The sequence below is a fragment of the Miscanthus floridulus genome, chromosome 18 (assembly GCF_019320115.1).
Source record: "Miscanthus floridulus cultivar M001 chromosome 18, ASM1932011v1, whole genome shotgun sequence".
NCBI classification, from domain to species: domain Eukaryota; kingdom Viridiplantae; phylum Streptophyta; class Magnoliopsida; order Poales; family Poaceae; genus Miscanthus; species Miscanthus floridulus.
The window spans coordinates 59,170,866-59,191,361 of NC_089597.1; the positions used below are offsets into that span (position 1 = coordinate 59,170,866).

Here is a 20,496-nt window from a genome sequence, read left to right on the forward strand (position 1 = left end):
TCTCCCAAACAGTGAGAAACTTGGCTAGTGCCAACATCGTAGTAACTGTGTTATGAAATATGATTGTTCAGATGAACATGGAATTATATACTGGCTATGGTTACTACTTCATGCTTTTAAAAGATATACCACATGTTTGGCATATGTTAGTTGCTAATCTAGAGATGAATAGTTGTAATTAACTTGATGACCGAATTATAACTATATACTTGAATTGGAAAGATTTTTATGCAAAATGTTGTCAAGCTAGCTCCACTTATAAAGCCTTGCATGATCCTTGGAGTCACTTTATTTTTGGTTTATGATGGGTAAGTCTAGCTGAGTACCTTCTCGCACTCAAGGTTTATTTCCCATTGTTGCAAATGGTATAGTTTATCATTGCTATTGCAAGAACTGCTTTTGTCCCATCGTGGATGAGGAGTAAGCCCTGGGTAGGCATCTCTTATTAATCCCTCTCTTATACTTTTGTGGAAGTGTGATCATGAGCTAGCACTATATTTAAACAATGTTGTAGATGTTGGTTTCAAACTTTTAATTTGCTTCTGCTACTATCTTACCTGAACATGGTTTGTAATAACTTTAATTCATACTCTGATGGATGAACTGTATTTGTGAACTTTATGTAATGTGTGAAATGTATGTTGAATCATGTACGATCTTGGTTGTATGTTGGTTGAATTGAGACCCTTCGTAGTACTCAATGGACTACCGGGTTTATATGGGCTCAAGTATGACAGTGTGACTACTTATGGGCTGCCATTGTACTTGTGCTCTTATAAATTGGTCGGTTCTGCTACAGGGTGCTTAGACTTAGGTTAATCATGGATGCACCCTGCATTCTAGACCAGTGGTACATCGCAGAGTAGCATTAGAACGCAAGTATGACACATTCATTGAGTCCCCTGTATTCCACCTCCCGTTTGTAGGCCAAGTAGGACCCGGTTATGAAGGAATGCATCCCCTTCTGGTGTCTTTCTCTAGTAATGTCCCTAGTTCAATGGTAGAAGATAGCTTACCCAAGTCATAACTAGAGAACCTTAGTAATCCTCTCTACACTCCTGTTTATCCTAACCTTGTTTCTACCCTTAGTTAAGTGAGACCATAGTTAGTCTCACATGTTTCCCTGTGGATATGATATTTGGAATACTTCTGGATGAAAGCTATAGTGGTATCCATGCGCTTATGGATTTATCTATGTGTTAATAAATACCAACAAGCTCTCTGGCACCGTTGTCGGGGAAACGGTTGCTAAATTAACTACGAACCTAGCTTTACCTTGTATCTTTTATCTTTTATCTTTATCTTTTATTCTTTTCCTTTCCACTATGGATTCCACTCCTATCTATCAATATGCTAAACCTATGAGCGCACACCTACAACCACCAAAATCTTCAAAGACTATCCTAGCACCTGGCTATGAGTTGTGCCCATGTTTTATAAAATTGATTCGGGAACAATCCTTCTCGGAAAAAGGCGATGAAAACCCATACTCGCACCTATGGGAGTTTGCACAGACCTGTGCATGCTTGCATATCACTGGCATGTCTAACAAGACCTTAAGATGGAAGTTGTTTCCGTTCTCTTTAACAGGAAGAGCTAAACAATGGTATAGTCGAACCTTAGGAAGTATGCAAGGAGATTGGGAAATGTTATGCTCTAAATTTTGTTTACGTTTCTTTCCCATCTCTAAAGTTGTCAGCCTTTAGAAAGAGGCTCTAACTTTTAGACAACTAGAAGAAGAATCTATTAGCACATCATGGGAATGTATTAATAGTCTTATCACCACTAGCCCAGACCTTGCTATTTTAGACCCGATGCTCCTTCAACATTTTTATATGGGTCTTAGCAAGGATTCTGTGCAATCCCTTGCTCAAGCCTCTAGAGGTGCTTTTCTTCATTTCTCTACTAGTGAAGCAAGGTCTATGCTTGATAGAATTAGTGGAAAGATTCCCTACACTAGCATTCATAATGAGCTCCTCGAGGACAAGAATGAATCATCTCTTGAACAAGTAGAGGAAGTTTTGATAGTCAAATCACAACCACTCCAATCCCAAGATTTAGCTATCAATCCTGAATCATCAATACCCCAAAATCCTCCAAGGGAAGAAGAAATTCCACCGTTGGAAATCCCTGTTGAAATTAAAGATGATCTTTTTATGATGATTTTGGGAAAATCTTAAATTTCTAACTTCACAAGAGACCATCCAGTGAATATCAAGTGATGCCATAGAAGGAAAGTCGAGTCACCTAGAAGCCAATCCTATCTTCTCCCCTTCTATGCTTGCAACCAATATAAGTTTTGAACCCATCCTTGATCCCAATTAATCTCCTGATGCACTTACTCCTAAGTCTCTTGATGATCCTAGAAATCCATTAAGACATCCAAAGCATAGGAGCCATGAAGACTACAAGGATGACCAAGAAGAGCCACAACAATGGTTGGAGGATTTTAAGAGTTCATATGCCATTGAATGGATAGATAAGGATGAAACCTTAATGATAGAACCCAAACCTGATCCAAACGGCGAGCTTGAAAAATCACCTTAATAAACATGACTCATCCAAGTTTGGAGGAGGCCTTAGACAAGATCAACCCGAGAGTCACCAATCCAAGGGAAATTTTGGACATCTATGAAGAATCACCCGTGGAGCTTGAAAAGGAAGATGACATAGACGAGCATGGAAGTTATTTCATGAACACCTCATTAAATCTATGCTCGCATGAGAAATCTCCTAAATCAATTGATCTCTCCAACATTGCCACACATGAGATCTTCAACCCCCTCATTCTTCCTGTTCATAAAGACTTTGAAAGGGTGGTTATAGATGCATATGTTTATTATAAATATTACAAATCTCATTGGCATAAATCTTGAGATAGGCACCCAAAGGTTGGTGTTGGGGGGAAACCACTTCACCAACTTAAAACATAATTTGATGGTTTCCCAAGGATGAGCTTTTATCCTAAAGCAAGCACTTTTGGGAGATAACATGAGCCTTCACCTTTTGTTGTAATGCTCTTGTGAAATAAGCATAGAAATATAATTGTGAAAATATTCTTTCAGGTATTTTTGTCACTAACCATTCTAGGTTTGAAGCAAAAAGGAGGAAGGATGTCGACGCAAGGTATGTCCAACCAATCATCATGCAACAACATTTAAACTTGATTCCGTGTTTGCAAAATTCAAGCTAGGGGATGGATTTCCCTGAAAAATCTTATGCCATTCATCTTGGTTGTCTCTACCTTTAAGCCATGCTCAATAACAATCATGCTCTTTCATCTCCAATTGAATAAATCTCTATAATGCTCTCATGTTACCTTTGCCTACTATAGTAAGTTTTGGTTTGGAAGTACTACACATACTTCCATAGACGTTTAAATTAAGTGTGGTTCTTAGGTTAAATAGCCGCCCTTAATCAAATTAGACATGGAGTCTAGTTTGATTATTGAACTAAAAATTACTTGTGTAGACACTTGATATTTTATTAGACTAACCCCTATAGGAAACTCTCAAATCCAATCTAGGTAAGTCAAGGGATGAATTCATATCAGAGATGAATCACGCTGAGGAAGTGGATGAACAAATCGACAGGCCATGAGCAACATCAAAGACAACATAGCATTAAGTCTTCCTAAGACTCAAGCTAGGATGTTGTTGAGAAGCAGGATGCAACCCACCTCGTATTAGATAGAATATGCCTGCTTCCATTATCTTCAAAAGGACTAGCTCACACATCGGCAACAAGGACCAAGATGTCAAGATCAAAGAGTAAAAAGATGACATGATAAAAGGTTGAGAAAGAAAGGGTGTAAGCTAGGAAACAAGAAGCTCATGAACAGTTCAAACTACGAGGCTAGCCGAACAAGGAAAACTTCAAGCAAAAGGGAGGAACCATCACGAGTCATTTACCCCTCATCATATGGTGTCATCATGCTCCAATGATAAAGGTAACATCATAAGGTAAGTGATCATTATTTAAAAAAAGAGGGAAGAGAGTTTTTCCTTGATTCTGGTAGGCACATAAATAAGAATCAAACATGTTTGGGTTACAACTCCATTACTTGATCCAACCTGATTAACTCAACATGTTCTTTAAGCTTGTTCCTAGCACCACTTTCTTTATCTCATAGTCTTAACCAAATAAGCTGAAAAGTGCACATTCTATCTCTGGAAGATGATAGTCATAATCATGTAAAGTTCGATACAATATGTAAAGATAGACAATCCTTCCATGGGTTAAGCAATTCAACCCTTTTGGCCAAATGTCTTCAAATGCTACATTCATGCTCAATCTTCTGATCTTACCACCCATGTTATAATTGAACGAAGCACATAACATCAACTTCATCTTGTTCAATGTGCCTAAGGATGGAGAAGGATAAATAAAGTTTTGGTTATGTTGGTGTTTTCTCACCAACAGAGCCCATGCACTTGATCTCTACCTGTCTTTATGAGTAGGACACACTTCAAGCAAAGTGTGGAAGGAGTTCGTCGATTCCCCAAATTTTTACAAGAGAAGGTTCTGAGCCTGTCAAACCAAAATCCAAGCTCAAACCCAAGATAGGTTTGGTAGAAGAAGGTGACATCACCATTAGAGGCACCACCACAAGAATGTTCATCTTTAGAGCGAACTGAGGTACTTAATCAATGAACTTCACAAGGAGAAGTCTGATTCAAAGAACTTACAACACCGAACCCTCACTGAAAGAGCTAGCTTGGGGGAGAAGCACTCCCATATATCCAGGTAAGTATTCTTTCCCCTTTGTATTAGTTTTATTTTCTTTTAATTAATTAAAAATGATGAATGAAAAATAAAATAAAAAATTATCTTTGCATTTATAGTAATAATGTGGATCTAGTAAAATTGAAAACAAAATAAAAAGGTGTATCTAGTTTGCTTAAATTTATTTTTAAGAGCTGAATAAAATAAAGAGGACTCAGAATAATCTCTTAAATAGAAATGATGAATATTTGCTCTGTTGTAATTTCTTTCAAGTACCTAGTTTTCAGCCTTGAATTCTTTTGAGTTTTGGATAAAATTACTTTGATATAAAGATTTAATCTGAACTTGAAACCCGTGGGTAGCATAGCTTGATCTAAGTCTAGGTAATTGACGGATATGATATGAGAAGGTCTGAGCTGTTGTTTATCTTGTCCCAAGTGATACTTAAGTTCTGGAGATTTATCTTTTGAAAAACACAAAAAATGCTATGATAAGTTCCTGTATGATAAAGCTTGAATTCCCACTAGAGCCATACATGTTATTTAAGCTAGGAAAACTTTCATTTATAAGTTGTTTGTTTTGCATTGAGTTTTTCCAAGCTTTGTTGACCCTTATGAGAGGTTTGTCATGCTTTTAAAATCAAGATCATGTACACACCACCCACATATGCACTACTCCTACACTAGGGATAGGCGTAAAAATATGCCTTCATCTAGATCAACCCAAAAATGTTTTACTCCTACACTGGGAGTGAACACAAAAACATGTTTGCTAGGTTTTCACTCAAAATAAATGTTCCAAGTTCTTGTTGATATCTCTCTCAAAGTTTTGTTGCAAAAAAGAGGCATGGGGCTATGCAAAAGTTATTCAAAAAAAGAAGAATAATAAAAAATGAGTTGAGGATAAAATGGACATAAAAGTGTCCAAGATATTTAAAACAATTGGTACTTAGATACCCGCATGATAAAAAAGAGATGAATAAGATAGCCCATGTTCTCTAGCAGTTATTTCCAAGTTTCAAAAGAGAGATATGTTTTCAAGGAGCATAGTAGAATTAGGTTAGCCACCATATATATCCACCATATATCCACACACATGCATATCTTGATTTCATTGTATGACTCAACTCTCTTTGGATCCGTTGTTTGACTTTACAATATATGCATTGCAAGTATGCTCTAGCTTTCTCCCTACCTATGAACTCCACATAAGCCTTAGTGATAGGAAGAGAAAAAGGCATAACATCTTTATTGCCTTGGTGAGGATCCACAAATACCACATATATTGAGAGACTTGAGAGTGTCATACAATGGAATATCTAAGTTTTATTTTGAAAACTTATAAAAACTCTAGAACAATGGTGAAACAAAGAACTTGAGACATAGTGCTTGACATGATCATTCTGTCTTTCAATTGCTTAAGACCCAAGTGTAGTCTAAGAAGCCCATAGTTGAAGGTAATATGGGTACGTTTGAAAGTTAGATCAGTTTATCCGGAGGAGAATTCTTGATTGAACGCATGTGTACTTTTGAGGAGTGAAACCATTGTAGCAACTCCTGATCCATTGCTGAGTTTAGCTTTGCTCAGGGACTGGTAAAGGATAAGCTTGGGGGAGCTTGTTGATGATCATTAACATCAATCATAAACCGTCAACATATCCTACATATACACTTAATTCCATCACCAAACATACATCTAGGGGTTTAAACTAATAATTTCCACGAGTTTTGGTGAATCTATGTTTTTAGCAGGGTTTAATCAGAAAACAGTGAAGGAGGACCTATTCATTAAAGCAAATCACATTTATCCACAACGAAACTGACGTGGGAAGACTCGAGAACACTTTGGAAGGCAACCCACCAAAGCAGACCTCGAGGGGCTAACATGTGGCGCCAACCGGCCCATGGGACCCACATGTCATGCTCTCCTCCGAATGTCGGTTCTCCACCGTCTCCTAGATTGCATCAACTCCATCATTTTAAGTTGGTTTGATCTAAGGGTCTAGAATTGACGCTGTCCCCTATATATACAGCCATGTACCCCCTCCAAGAGAGCCATCGTGAAACCCTAATTTAGATACTCTTCATCTAGATCAGAGCTAGCTATCAAGAGAAGATTAGTCCTCTATAGGATCTAGTCTTATAAATAGAAATAGTGAGATAGAGGAGTGAGGGAAGAGTTTGGAGGAGGTGTCGCCCTATCAGTGCTCTCTCTCTCTCTCTCTATGGCTTGTACCTTGGCGGATTCAAGTTCTACTTGAGCTTGCTTCTGAGATTTCTCTGGTAATCAACTTTTGATTCAAGTAAGCATCTTGTTTATATTGTTCATCAGGATCACGACTCTTTTGAGCGCTTTATTCTCTTCCAAGGGGGAGTAAAGTATTAATCATAAGTGTAAGCGTGGTGCTTAGACTTAGGTTAATTGTGGATGCACCCTGCATTCTAGACCGGTGGTAGATCGTGAAGTAGCGTTAGAATGCAAGTATGACACATTCATTGAGTCATCTGTAGTCCACCTCCCGTTTGTAGACCAAGTAGGACCCGGTTATGAAGGAAAGAATCCTCTATCGGTGTCTTCCCTAGTAATGTCCCCAGTTGAATGGTAGAAGACATAGCTTACCCAAGTCAGAACTAGAGAACCTTAGTAATCCTCTCAATGCTCCCGTTTATCCTAACCTTGTTGCTACCCTTAGTTAAGTTAGACCGTAGTTAGTCTCACACATTTCCATGAGAATACGATACTTGGAATACTTCCGGGTGAAAGCTACAGCGGTATCCGTATGCTTGCGGATTTATCTGTGTGCATTAATAAATACCAACAACAGTCTCAAGGACTATGCTAACTACTAGGGGAAACCTGCCAACATCAACCAAGTGCTCAGGCTGGTCACTTTCGTCGAAAGTGATCGGGTGCTACGACCAGGGTAACTGGGTCCTTATCGCAGGTGTCGTGACGTGAGTCTCTCGAACGTTAGGTGGGTGTCTCGTATCCGACCGGATCCTAGTATGGGCACGGATAGTCATTACTCGTTTGTGGGTTTGCTTCGAGTATCCCTTGAGCCGTCGACTATCTCCTCAAGGGGTGCCTCATGTGAGAGTCGCTGCCACGGCTGTCACATGATACATTTTATAATCTTTGGCGAGATGAGCCACTGGGTACCAGTGATTCTGGCACGAAGGATTCATGCTAGACTGGGGATTTTTGGGTTAGGGTTTGGTGAAATTTCGGGTCGATTTGAATCACCTTCTCTCTTTTTCTTTCTATTTCTTTCCCTGAGATCTGGTCGCGGGTTTAGGGTTCGGATCAAGTGGTCTTGAAGCCAAGCCCCTTCCGTCTTCACCTAGTAAGGGTTAGAGACTGTTCTTCTTCTTCGTAGGGTTAGGGTTTGGCTGACCCCTTCTCTGTCTAGATCCGAACAGATCTAGTCTATCTTTTCTTCTCTAATCGATTTCTTGCCCCTAACAAGATCCACACACTAGATCGGCAGCTCTGATACCATTGTTAGATACTTTTGATCATCTGGGAGTGGATCCAGTGGGTGTTTACTTGTGTTTCTCGTAGAAATGGTGTGTACGGAGAGGGACAGAGAGGGAGAGGGAAAGCTAGGGTTAGGCACAAACCATCGGTAGGCATTGAGGAGGTGGATCCGGCCATCACAGGTTCGCCGGTGAAGATCTGCGCTAGGGCAGCGACGAGCGATCAAGAAGGAATGGTGCAGTGAAGTGGTGTTGGCGCAGTGCTGTGGCGGCGGCGGTGCTTCCCGTCACTGGCTGCGCCCCTCTATTAGATCGGAGTAGGGTTTACCGGTGGGGCGTACGGCTCAGGCCAACCTCGTACTGAAAGCCGCCGGCCCCCAACTCTATTTAATGCGCAGTGTGACGGGGGTCCGCCAGCCATAGATGAACTGGACGCCCCCGATCAGGGCACGAGGTCAAGGCCCAAGTGGCCGTTGAGCCACTGTGGTTGGGAGATCAAACCAACAGTATATACTCGATAAAAGATGAACTTGGTAACTGAACTATGCTACCATGTGAAGCACCTGCACCCTGTACTTGGAAGATGAATTAGGCTGGCACAGTATACCATACAGTCATGGAAAACATATGCCCCGAAAAGATGTTGTCCTTGTCATCGCATCGTGTCTGTTGTGTGCGCACAAGTGCTGTTCTGTAGTCACGATCACGATGTTACTATGCTTCACGCGAAATCGCTAAAAACGAAGGCAAGCAACGCGTACCATCAGTTTCGCCTCACAATTTCATTAAATATTTAAATATTTTTTCTCGAACTGATGGCAGTTGAGCTGAATGCAAGTAAACAAAGGACGGCCAATGTGCAATTACTTTGCTACTCGTAGTAGTGACCAGCCGGTGGCTCCTCGTTAAAAGATTTGTTTGTAATTAAGAAGCATTTTTTCATTTTGAAATTAAGGCAAGCTTTTAGCCTATAGTACTCCCCCATCCAAGAAAAAAATACAATTCTCCTTTTCAAGAACTTAAACGGTTTAAATTTTAACTAAATTCGTATAAAAAAAGTATTAACATTCATGATACAAAACAAGTATCATTTAGATTAGTTATAGAATATATTTTTATAATTAATAAATTTATTTGGAGACACAAATAATGCTAATACTATTTACTCTCTCCATATAAAAAATGAAGTTGTTTTAGACAAGGCTTGGGTCAAACATTGGGAACATAAATCTTGAATAACTTTTAAGTTGTTGAGTTTAGAAATGTGAAAACATATATATAGATTTGTCTTGAAAAATGCTTTCACAAAAATTTACATATATTACTTTTTGATAAATATATTTATAAAAATAAGTAGTCAAAGTTATGCTTTGGAGCCGTGTCGCTGTCCAAAACGACTTTATTTTTTAGTATGGAGGGAGTACTATAAACTTGATCAAACTAGTTATATTCTTTTATAGACAGATGAAGTACTTACTATGAGAGAAGGCTACTACAAATGTGGTTTATTATCATTGTTGCCAGTAACATTATTACTACAGCTTGCATCAAAACTACTAGAAGTGATAAGTTGTCGTTGCTTTGAAATCAACAGCGGTAATTCGTTATCCCTGTCAGCTGCTTTATTAAATGCTATCACTGCTGGTTGTTGTTAACTGTGAGAACGCCATTAATAGGGACTTAGGGAGTAGTATGTTGACTTCCTTCCCCTTCGACTCCGGTATGTATCTCCCCGCCTCTCTACATAGAAGTAGCACGCCGTGTTGCCTGCACTCCAACCTCGAAGGACCAGGTGGAGCATATATCCTTAATTTATGAGAAAAAACGCTTGTGCTGTTATTCTAAAGTCTCTGAAGATCATTGCGTTTCTTTGTTTGCGTATACACCATAGGGTTAGAACTGTCAACGTGTGTGCCATCTTCGTACCTTGACCCGTCATGTGGTAGAACCAATCTTCCATATCATTCTCAGTCGTCCAATGGGATGGAAATAAGTTTTGACCGTTGCTCCAGGTTGCTACAAGATCCCAAACTTTTCGCAAGAAGGGACATTCAATGAATAGATGTGTGACTTTCTCTAGGTTCCTTTCACATAGCGCGCAGAAGTAGTTGTTTTTTCAGCCGCGTAGTTGGAGGCAAGTCATTGTCCAGAGCCTATTTTGTAGGAGTAGCCAAACGAAAACTTTGCATCGTGGAGGTGCCAAGACTCTCCATCCAAGTTTTGGGAAGTTCGAGGGGATCTGACCGCAAATTGCATGTTGTAGGCAGAGCTGGCCAAGTTGATCCGGGCTGACTGTAGTGCGTTCCAAAGGCTCAAGTATTCTCTCAGTAGGTCGTGGTCCAGATTGTAGGCAATGTCCCTAATCCAGACATGTCCCGTGATGGCCTCTTTCACCGTTCAGTTCTTTCTTTTGCCCGTGCTTGTATAGGCAAGTGAATAGCCATGATGGGGCTTGGCCATGAAGCCAATTGGAGTTCCAAAATGATGCCTTGCAACCGTTGTAAACTGTTTGAGAGTAAAGAAAACATGTCAGAAATAAAAACTGCAATATTAATAGTGGTAGGTGTCAGTTTTGGATTTGAAAGTTGAAACTCGAAAGTTCCATCATCTGAATGCACATTCAAAACCACAGATTTCCTTCTTAAAGTGTTTTTAGTTGAAAATGGAAGCCATGGAATGCTTTCCCGGTCTAAGGAATGGGAATGGGTTGGGTCGACCCACTGGGTAGTTGACCTGACTCACAAAATAACGAAAAATGGTCGCAGGGCGGTGGTCTCAAAGTTTAAAATAGGTTAATAGAGCTGGAATCTATTAACTCAATGGGTACGATAGATCGATACACATATCATATAATAATATTTTTCTTTAATTTGTTAATCTCTTATTTTTGAATAAGCACAGTTGTTGATAATATGTGATCATATCTATGCTTAGAAGTACACCGAAGAATAATATATTTTAAAAGTAAAAGTAGATAAAACTAAAGGAAATATTTGGCATGTTTTGAACATATTTGTACGCAGGACTATATTTTGAACCAAATGTTGTTTACACGTATGGCATGTTTGGCCAATTCATGAGCAACTACATTTGGTAAGTCTTTATACCCTTATTACAGTGTACTACATGATCTACCAGTTAACTAGATAATGAAAAAGGTACGGCGGCAGTAACAAGTATATAATATACGGGCGCTGGGGCAATATGAAGCATTTTATTGTACGGTCAGAACTGTCAGCAGAAACATAGCACAATAGGAACGCATTGTATGCCTTAGGGCCACGGGGCCAAGTCAAAAGCCAGGGCCTGGTCGGCCCATTCTCATCCTCTAATGTTATATCTTCGAAAATGCTATACAACACATATGTGTTTTAGCGTAAAAAAAATATATGGATTTTTTTTTTATCTCTCTTCCTCTCTCTTTCTCACCGGTGACCACCGGTGTCGGCGCCAGCGACCAGCGAGCTCGCCCCGGCGCCCGCGGCGGCGGATCTGTGATTTGTCTTTCCATAAAAAATTATGATATATGATCTGTGATCTATGGAGGCTGGAGGCTGAAGGTAGTCGAAGGATGGAGGCTGTTTGATCTTAATCCTATGGTGAAACAAAATTCATGTGTTAAAACTACATAAAACAAATGGTTATGTAGTAGACAGACTCTGTATCTTTGTGCCTTTGTAGACTGAAGTTGACAGTGAAAGATACTAGACGACGATACTATTGTAACTGTAAGCATGGAAAAGGGGAACATGTTCACCGTGGCCAACCTTGGAAACAAACCTCCAGGTTCTAGAGAGGTGAAGATATCACCGCTCACACAACACAAGGCCAAGCCAAGCCGCCTCGGGGCACCCCATGGCATGCGCAATCTCGGCGTGAATCCCGCGAACTCGTGCCTGCTCAAGCTGCTGGGCTTCCTGGAACGTGCGGCCACCGTCTTCGGCGACTGCCCCTCCGTTGTGTACCACGACACGGTCTTCACCTGGTCCCAGACACACCGACGATGCCTCTGGCTCGCCTCCGCGCTTGTCTCTCTCGGCATCTCCTGAAGTGACATCGTAAGCCACCCTCCGTCGAGATTCTCCTTGTTTATGTAAGTTTTTACTTCGGTGGAACATGGAATTAACAAGGCCATGAATCGGACTGCATATATAGGTGTCCTTGCTGTTGCCGAACGTCCTGGCCATGTACGAGATGCACTTTGGCGTGCCCATGAGTGGCGCCATGCTCAACAACATCAACACCTGCCTAGACGCACGCACAGTCGCCGTCCTACTTTGCCATTCTGGCTCCAAGCTCGTCTTTGTTGACCCGACGTCTCTAATGTTCATCAGAGACGCGCTCCGGCTACTCCCGCCGCGGCACCCGATCCCGCGCGTGATCCCCGTCGAGGACCCTCATGAGGAGTTCCCGAGTGCCCCTGCGGACATGTTAACGTACGAGTGGGACAGGATTGTTCTGAATTACACCTCCGGCACGACGTCGTAGCCCGAGGATGTCGTGCACTGCCACCGCGGGACCTTCTTGTTCACACTTGACTCGCTCATTGAATGGGCGGTTCTGCCGAGGCCGACGTACCTATGGACGCTCCCCATGTTCCACGCCAACAGCTGGAGTTTCCCGTGGGGGATGGCTATGGTGGACGCCACCAACGTCTGCCTCCGCCGCGTCAACGCTGCCACCGTGTACGCCGCCATGGCGAGCCATGGGGTCACCCACCTCTGTAGCGCGCCCCGTCATGCTTGAAAGCATCTAGGCTCCTAGTTGGGTTTCGGTGATTAATCACAATACGTGATTACTATGACAAACGTGTGTTTTACAAAGGCAATTAAGTTAGGTCATGGTAATGGCAATTGATTGACCAATCATGGTTGTCATGCCTCTATGATGGAAATCGTTTCGGTTTTCAAAGGATGGACGACAAGGTTAAGGATGGACTAGTTCTACGTGTCGTTTGGTGTTGAAGAGACACTTAGAGTAGTTTAGGACTTTGTTTTCCCTTTTGGCCGTACTATTAAGGGGGGTATGAACTAGTACCTTGGCCTAGGTGAGTCTAGTGGGTTAGGTGTGGTGCACACTTGTCAAATCTAGCACTAGGTTGCTCGGAAGTAGCCCTAAGATCAATTGGAGCAAACTTCATTCACATATGATTTCGAGTTGGAAGTGAATGGAGGGTGAAATGCTGACCGGACGCTGAACCGGTTGTGACCGGATGCTGACAGTAGAGTCCGGTCAGTTCATTTGATCAAGGAGAAGTCTCTGGTTGCGACCGGATGCTGAGTGAAAAGTGACCGGATGTTGGGTGCTAGAGTCCGATCAACTCCAGTAAGGTTCTAGAGAGGGAGAATCCTAATCGGACGCGTCCGGTCAGTGCTGACCGGACGCTAGTCAGGTTTCGGTTGCTGACTAGACGCTGAACAACAAAGTGACCGGACTCTGGGTGCCAGCGTCCAGTCAACATCAGTAAGGGTCCAGAGTGCAGGTTTTTGTGACCGGATGTGTCCGGTCAGTGCTGACCGGACGCATGTCAGAGTCTGGTCACAACTTAACGGCTCTATGGCGGGGATAACTGACCGGAGCGTCCGGTCACCCCGCAGAACGCTGACGTAACCTCCTAACGGTTCGTTTTGAATGAGGGGGTATAAATACTTTCTCTATTCATCCAAGGGAGGTCTCTTACCCATTTGATCAGCTGAGAAACACCCTTGAGAGTGCTTTGGAGAGCAAGAGCCTAGTGAGGTGATTGAGATTTGAGAATCCAAGATTAAGGCGTCATTAGTGCAAGGAGAGTAGCAAGTGTGTATCCACCCTTCTTATTAGGCTTGTTGTGGTCAAGTGAGAGTTCATGCTTGTTATTCTTGGTGATCGCCATCACCTAGACGGCTTGGTGGTGATTGGGAGTTTGGTGATCATCCGGCGGAGCTTGTGGATGATCCAACTCAAGTTGTGAGCGGTTGTGGGTGATTCACCGTGACGGAGTGTCGAACAATCAACTCGTAGAGAGCACTTGATCCTTACGCGGATAAGGGGGAGCTACACCCTTGCGCGGGTGCTCCAAGGAGGACTAGTGGGGAGTGCCGACTCTCCGATACCTCGGCAAAACATCTCCGTGTTCCTTCTCCTCTCTTTACTTTGAGCAATTGAGCAATTCAATTCTTAACTTTACATTCTAAGAATTGCCATGGTAGAGTAGGATTGGAACTTAGGTTGCTAAACTTTTGTGTGGTAAATCATTAGAATCACATTCTAGGCACAAGGGGTAAAGTGGGCTAAGTGTAGGGCTTAATTATTGTAAAGAATTTTAGAGTTAGCCTAATTCACCCCCCTCTTGGGCATCTTGATCCTTTCAGTGCTTAACATGCTAGCCAACGCGCCCGAGGGCGTGCGACGGCCGCTCCCAGGAAAGGTGCGCATCTGCATGGCCGGCGTGCCACCGCCGGCAGCAGTGATACAACGCAGAAAGGCCATTGGCTTTGATATCAGCCATGGGTACGCGCTAACCGAGACCGTGGGCCTGCCGGTGTCCTGCACTTGGAAGGGTGAGTGGGATAGCTTCCCAGCGTCGGAGCGTGCACGACTGAAGGCGAGGCAGGGCGTGCGCACGCCGAGCACGGGCAAAGTTAACATCATTGACAGGGAAATCAGCAGCAGTGTGCCCCACGACGGCTCCACGATGGGAGAGATCGTGTTCCGCGGTGGCTGCGTCATGCTCGGCTATCTCAATGACGACGAGGCGACAATGGCGGCAATACATGAGGACAGGTGGTTCTACACGGGGGACATCGGCGTGATGCATCCAGACGGTTACCTGGAGATCTGAGACCGTTCCAAGGACATGATCATCAACGCTGGCGAGAACATCAGCAGCGTGGAGGTCGAGTCGGTGCTTTATAGTCATCCAGCGCTCAATGAGGCAGCCGTGGTGGCATGACCAGACGAGTTATGAGGTGAGACACTGTGCGCGTTCGTCAGCCTCAAGGACGATGCGGTGGGCACGATGACCGCGGCCGACATCACTGCGTGGTGCCGGGAGCACATGCCGCAGTACATGGTGCCCCGAACGGTTGTCTTCCGAGCTGAGCTGCCCAAGACCTCCACCGGCAAAATCCAGAAGTACATGCTTCGGAACCTCGCTATGGAGATGGGGCCGGCCCACAAGGGCCACGGCCGACGCTAGCAGCAGGCCGTAGCAAATAGCAATATGGTGTGCTCTTTTTTTTTTGCGAGTAAGCAATAAGGTGTACTCCCTCCCTCCCTTCTCAAGGATCACCTACATTTTATATTTATAGAAAATATCAGTAACATTTGTATCTCCAAATAAGTGTATTACAAAAATATTTTCAATGAACAATCTAATGATACTTATTACTCCCTCCATTTCGAATTATAAATCGTTTTAATTTTTTGGTTCATCCATTTTGCTATATATCTAAACATATTATTATATCAGGATGGACAACAAAATAAATATACCATAAAAGTAAAAGCGACTTATAATTTGGAACAAAAGGAGTATATACTATAAATGTTAGCAAATAGATGTACCATAAAAAGTCAAAGCGACTTATATTTGATAAGTGTCGTGAAGGTTTGACTCTTCCATGTGTGAGAAAGGAACTTACAAGGCGACAGAGGGAGTAGTGGTTGCCGATTGCTGTCATCCTTGGCATGGGCATGTGTCCTGCTTGGTCTATTTTCTTGGTTGGCTTTAGCATACTCCCTCCCTCGCAGAGTGGCTCATTTGGTAGAGCTACAATTTTAACTAAAATAGTTCTGCTTATTTAGTGGAGCAGTTTTTTATTGGGTCCACTTCATACATGAACCCAACTGTCATTGGGTTCACCCTTTTATTCCCCTATATCTCTCATCTCTCCGCATCTCTCTCATGGATCTCTCACGCTAGCATCTCTCTCATAGATCTCTCTCGCCATCCCCAATCCCTGCGCAGCCACACCGGCACCAGCCCTCCTCCATGGGCACTAGACTCCTCCACCGCCGTTGGCCCCTCACCATATGGCGCTGTGGTGGAGTGCAAATTATGTTATCGCTTGGTGCAGCGCACGAGGAAGCCAGAGTTGTGGGTGGTTCCTCCTCGGCTCCTCCGGAGTGTGAGTAAGGCAGGGTCCACGAGAGTGAGATGGAGCTGGTTGAAGCTCAAACTTTTCAGCTCCTCCATGGTGTTTTAGCTCCAGTCGACGGGCGAGACCTTTTTTGGTGGAGCTATTAGCTGTGTTGCCGTTTGGTTGGTCGCATGGTGAAGTGGCTCCAGGAGTGGTCAGATGTTGTATTTTGAAGAGTTAATAGATCTTAACTTTAACTAAATAAATACTCCGTCTTGACATCCTTCAACACTATCTACGCTCCATCGCATGTACACTTACTTGCCGATGTCGCCAAGTGCTAGCCGTCCACACGGTCCATTCTCCGGCCCTCAGTCCCGTACTCCATGCCTTTATGCTCGACCTTCACTGCTCCGAGTCCATCGTCAACTCGCTTGACCTTCTCCATTGTCGTCAACCATCTCAACGTTCAACACCTGCACATCACAAGACAAGAGACATGTTGCACACGCATCACTACTCAAGCCTTGGTTACTAATCTCAACCCTAAATCAAAGCTTGGTCATCTCTTGGCAATCGCTCATCATTCACACGCATAAGCACATATCCACCATGTGTTCGCACTAAGCAATGCATATCCCCAGTTTGATATCTGTTGGCTCCATGCTCTTCCAAGGATCCCTTTCTGCCTTCAAATCTAACTGAAAGTTAGATAAAGCCCAAGTGCCCGAAATTTTTTTCCTTGAAAAAAAAGATAGGTCGTCATGGAATGGAGCTAATAACCTTATCAAACTGGCTGTTAGAATGGCGTGCATATATCATATCGCGATCCACCAAACACGCTACAATAATATCCTTCGGGAAAGCGAATACAAAGCCAATAAAGATTACACGTTCCAACCACATAGCCCAACGCTAGTAGGACGCAGTTTACAGAGGACAGTGGCCATTGGCCACTGGCCACGCACATTGCTAACTCTTCTCCCGAAAAGTCGTCCCAATCGTCGGGGTGCTCGGTGCAGCCCGTGCCGACCTGAGCCGCTGGAAGAGTGCCCGCTGCCGGAGGTGCTCACGGAGGCGGAGCCAGTCGTGAATGCAGTCTGGCACGACGGCAGCGAGGCACCGCTGGACCCGGTGCCCGGCGTTGGGTACGCAGAGCGCACCGTGCCCGATCCAGCGCACGGCCACGTGCGCGTACGCGTCGGACGTTGGCACAAATGGCGAGAAGCGCTTGGCCTTGGCGACGCTCGACGCCATCTTGGTGTCCACGAACAGCGGGGCCTGCAGCGTCCGTCATCAGTAGTGTTTGTCGAAATAAATTAACTTATAGAGTTATTCTAATTTAAATCATCTACGTTCATTGTATACTCCATAAAATATATTATCATTTGTATTTGATTGGGACCATAAATATTAATACTCTTCTGTATAAAGTTGATTAGCCGGTTTTATATAGTACAGAATACAAATCTTACATAGCCGGTTGTATGTGATTAGACAATTGTTTATTATAGACAATAAAGTCTTAACTTTAAAATGTGTGCAGGCCTTATATTTAAGGGTGAAGGGGGGTAACATCTATAGGAAATATGATAGATCATGGAGTACCAATGATCACTTAAAGGGTTGCTCACCAGCATATGGAAATTAGTATACTTCCTTCGTCCCAAAGTAAATGATGTTTTAAATCCCTCATGGGAACCAACGCTCAAGCTTAAAGACCAAAATATATTTCAAGAAGTAGAGATAGAGATGCAATGGGAAAAGAGAAAGATGCATTGAGAAGTGAGAAGATCAAGTATTTTTGACAAAATTTGAATGCTATAACATTTATTTTGGGAGGAGGAGTAAATACAATCAAATAGCTCTACTATTTGTCTTTTTTCTGTGGGACACAAAAATTGTGATTTTGTCCACAACACATTATTGCCTCTGGCGCACTGACCGAAATCCTTTCATTTCAGTAAATTGAAGCCATGCGCGGAGGTGTGTTGTAAAAGTTAGCAATTAAAGCACATGTACTTCAGGAGTAAATAGATCTAAACAGGTGGAGCAAAACTTTTAGCCCATGTTTTGGGCAAATAGAGCAAAAGGGGGAGGGCTAAAGTTTTGCCATTTACCACCGAAGAGGCCTAAAACTGGGCTAAAACGCCTGGGGACGCGAGCCAGATGCCCACTACCCCGCACCCACCCACCCGCACTCGGTTCCCTATCCATTCCACTGCCCCCCCCCCCCCCCCCCCCGTCGCTCTCGCTCTCTCCCTCCGCGTGAACCCTAGCACCGCCCGCCACTCTCGTCCTCTCTCCCTCCGCACCAACCCTAGCTCCGCCCTCCACCGCCGCCTAGATCTAGCTCCTCCACCCCAGCACCCAAATCTAGCTCCTCCTCCCCACCATCCAACTCCAGCTTCTCCTCCCCCCCCCCCCCCGTCCAGATCCAGATCTGCGCGGCGCAGATGGACGGCTACAACAGCGACGACTACGGCGATAGTGACCGCACTAGGACTTTCTATCGCAACCTGATCCGTATTCCCCTGCCGGCGGCTTCGACATGTTCTCCGACGCGGTATATCCGTTTCTGGGCTCGTGTGGCCTCAATGCTCCCCGGACGGGCATGGCGGCACTCGACTTCAACTCCCATGGCGAAGGGTGGCCCAAAATGGTAGGCTATGAGGGCCTCTTTCATTCTGGCGCGTAAGATGGAGGCATCGGCGATAGCATGGGTCCACCTCCCATTCGTGTCCACAGTGGCAGTCAAACCCTTGGCTCACGCACAGCTAGTAGTGGTGGAGGAGGAGGCACCATGGCCGGTCGTGCTGTGTCGTCATCCTCCGGTGGTGGCCGTGGCCCTCCCTTGCCTCCTGTGAACGTCGGCGTTCATGGGATGCATGGATCTACCTCCGCCATGCCTGCTAGTTTGAGGAGCTGCGGTGGATGTCGAGGAGCCGTGATGAGTGCTATTGCTGTAGACAACTTCAACATTAACCTCGAAGATACTACTGATGAGACCGACATCGAAGAGATATTTCCGAATGCTTATGACCCGGTACATTCTCAAACCTTGCAAAATATGCTTGGTGTTGGATTTTGCCATGTTCGTAATGTATCCGCGTATTTTGTTTATCCATGGTTTAGGCTAGAACTGACAAGGAAGATTGGTCAGAACCACATAACAAAATATTGTGTAATTTGTGGGTTGACCAAATTGACAAGGGTAACTGCATCAAAGGAAACATGTCAAAGAGAGGGTGCAGGGAGATTATACTTAGGTATAATGCTGCAACCAATTTGGTGCATGATCAGAAGCAGATTGCTAACAGGATTAGACAACTGAAGGGACTATGGCAATTCGTAAGAAGACTGTAGAATGACATTGTCTTAGGTTGTAGAGAGGATGGCACTGTTGATGCAACAGATCAATGGTGGAATGACAACACTAAGGTACTTGCAAAACTGCTTGTTTCCTGTCTGACCACAAGTTAGTTGATCACATACTCACTATGGTAAGCACATGTTCTGTAGGACCACTCAGAATGGAAGAAATGCAGGTGGGAGTGGCCACAATACTTGGATCAAATGGACCAAATGTTCCATGGTGTAGTTGTTGATGGCTCAACCGCATTTGTTGCTGGAACTATGGATGAGGAAGAGGAGGATGCAACTGACGACCCTGAACAAGTACATACTCTAGTTAACATCAGTAGCCATAAGAGAGCAAGCAGCACAAGTACCACTAGCTCTAGTTCTCACAAGAAGAGCCCAACACTTAGGGCCATGAACAAGTACATGAGCAAACAATGCTAAGATTCAAGCTGAGAGGAATGACATGTCCAAGCAACGATTGAGTGTGAAGCAACAGAGTGAGAATGCCAACAGTGAAAAGATTAGGCTAGTGCAGCAGTTGGCTAGAGAGTGCGGGGTATCTAAGACTGTCCCTAAGTGGTTTGTTGTACACAAGATCTTCAATGAAGAAAACAGTATGGAGTTCTTCATTGGAATTTCTACAGTAGAAGGAAGGTTGGCCTTCTTGAAGCACTATGCTAGGGTCAACAACCTGATCTAGATTCTATTATCTTAATTTCAGTCTGTCATTTGAACTAAGTGTGTCATTTGAACTAAGTGTATCATTTGAACTATGTCTGTCATTGCACTAAGCGTGTCATTTGAACTATGTTTGTCATTTGAACTATGTTTGTTATGAATGTGCACTATGTCTGTTATGAATGCGATGACTT

The 20,496-nt window shown here is 43.7% G+C and overlaps 1 protein-coding gene and 1 pseudogene across 1 annotated transcript in view; one reads left to right on the top strand and one right to left on the bottom strand.

Annotated features, from left to right (window-relative positions):
* The first annotated feature begins 11,889 nt into the window (after positions 1-11,889).
* On the top strand, positions 11,890-15,378 carry LOC136520549 (2-methylpropanoate--CoA ligase CCL4-like; annotated as a pseudogene).
* Positions 15,379-17,106: 1,728 nt separating this feature from the next.
* LOC136523912 (very-long-chain 3-oxoacyl-CoA reductase-like protein At1g24470) overlaps positions 17,107-20,496 on the bottom strand; it is a 39,432-nt gene continuing 36,042 nt past the window's right edge. The window contains exon 4 of the mRNA XM_066517431.1: positions 17,107-17,542. Within this exon, the coding sequence (XP_066373528.1) occupies positions 17,234-17,542 (309 nt within the window). The 3' untranslated portion in view covers positions 17,107-17,233. The remainder of the gene's footprint in view (positions 17,543-20,496) is intronic.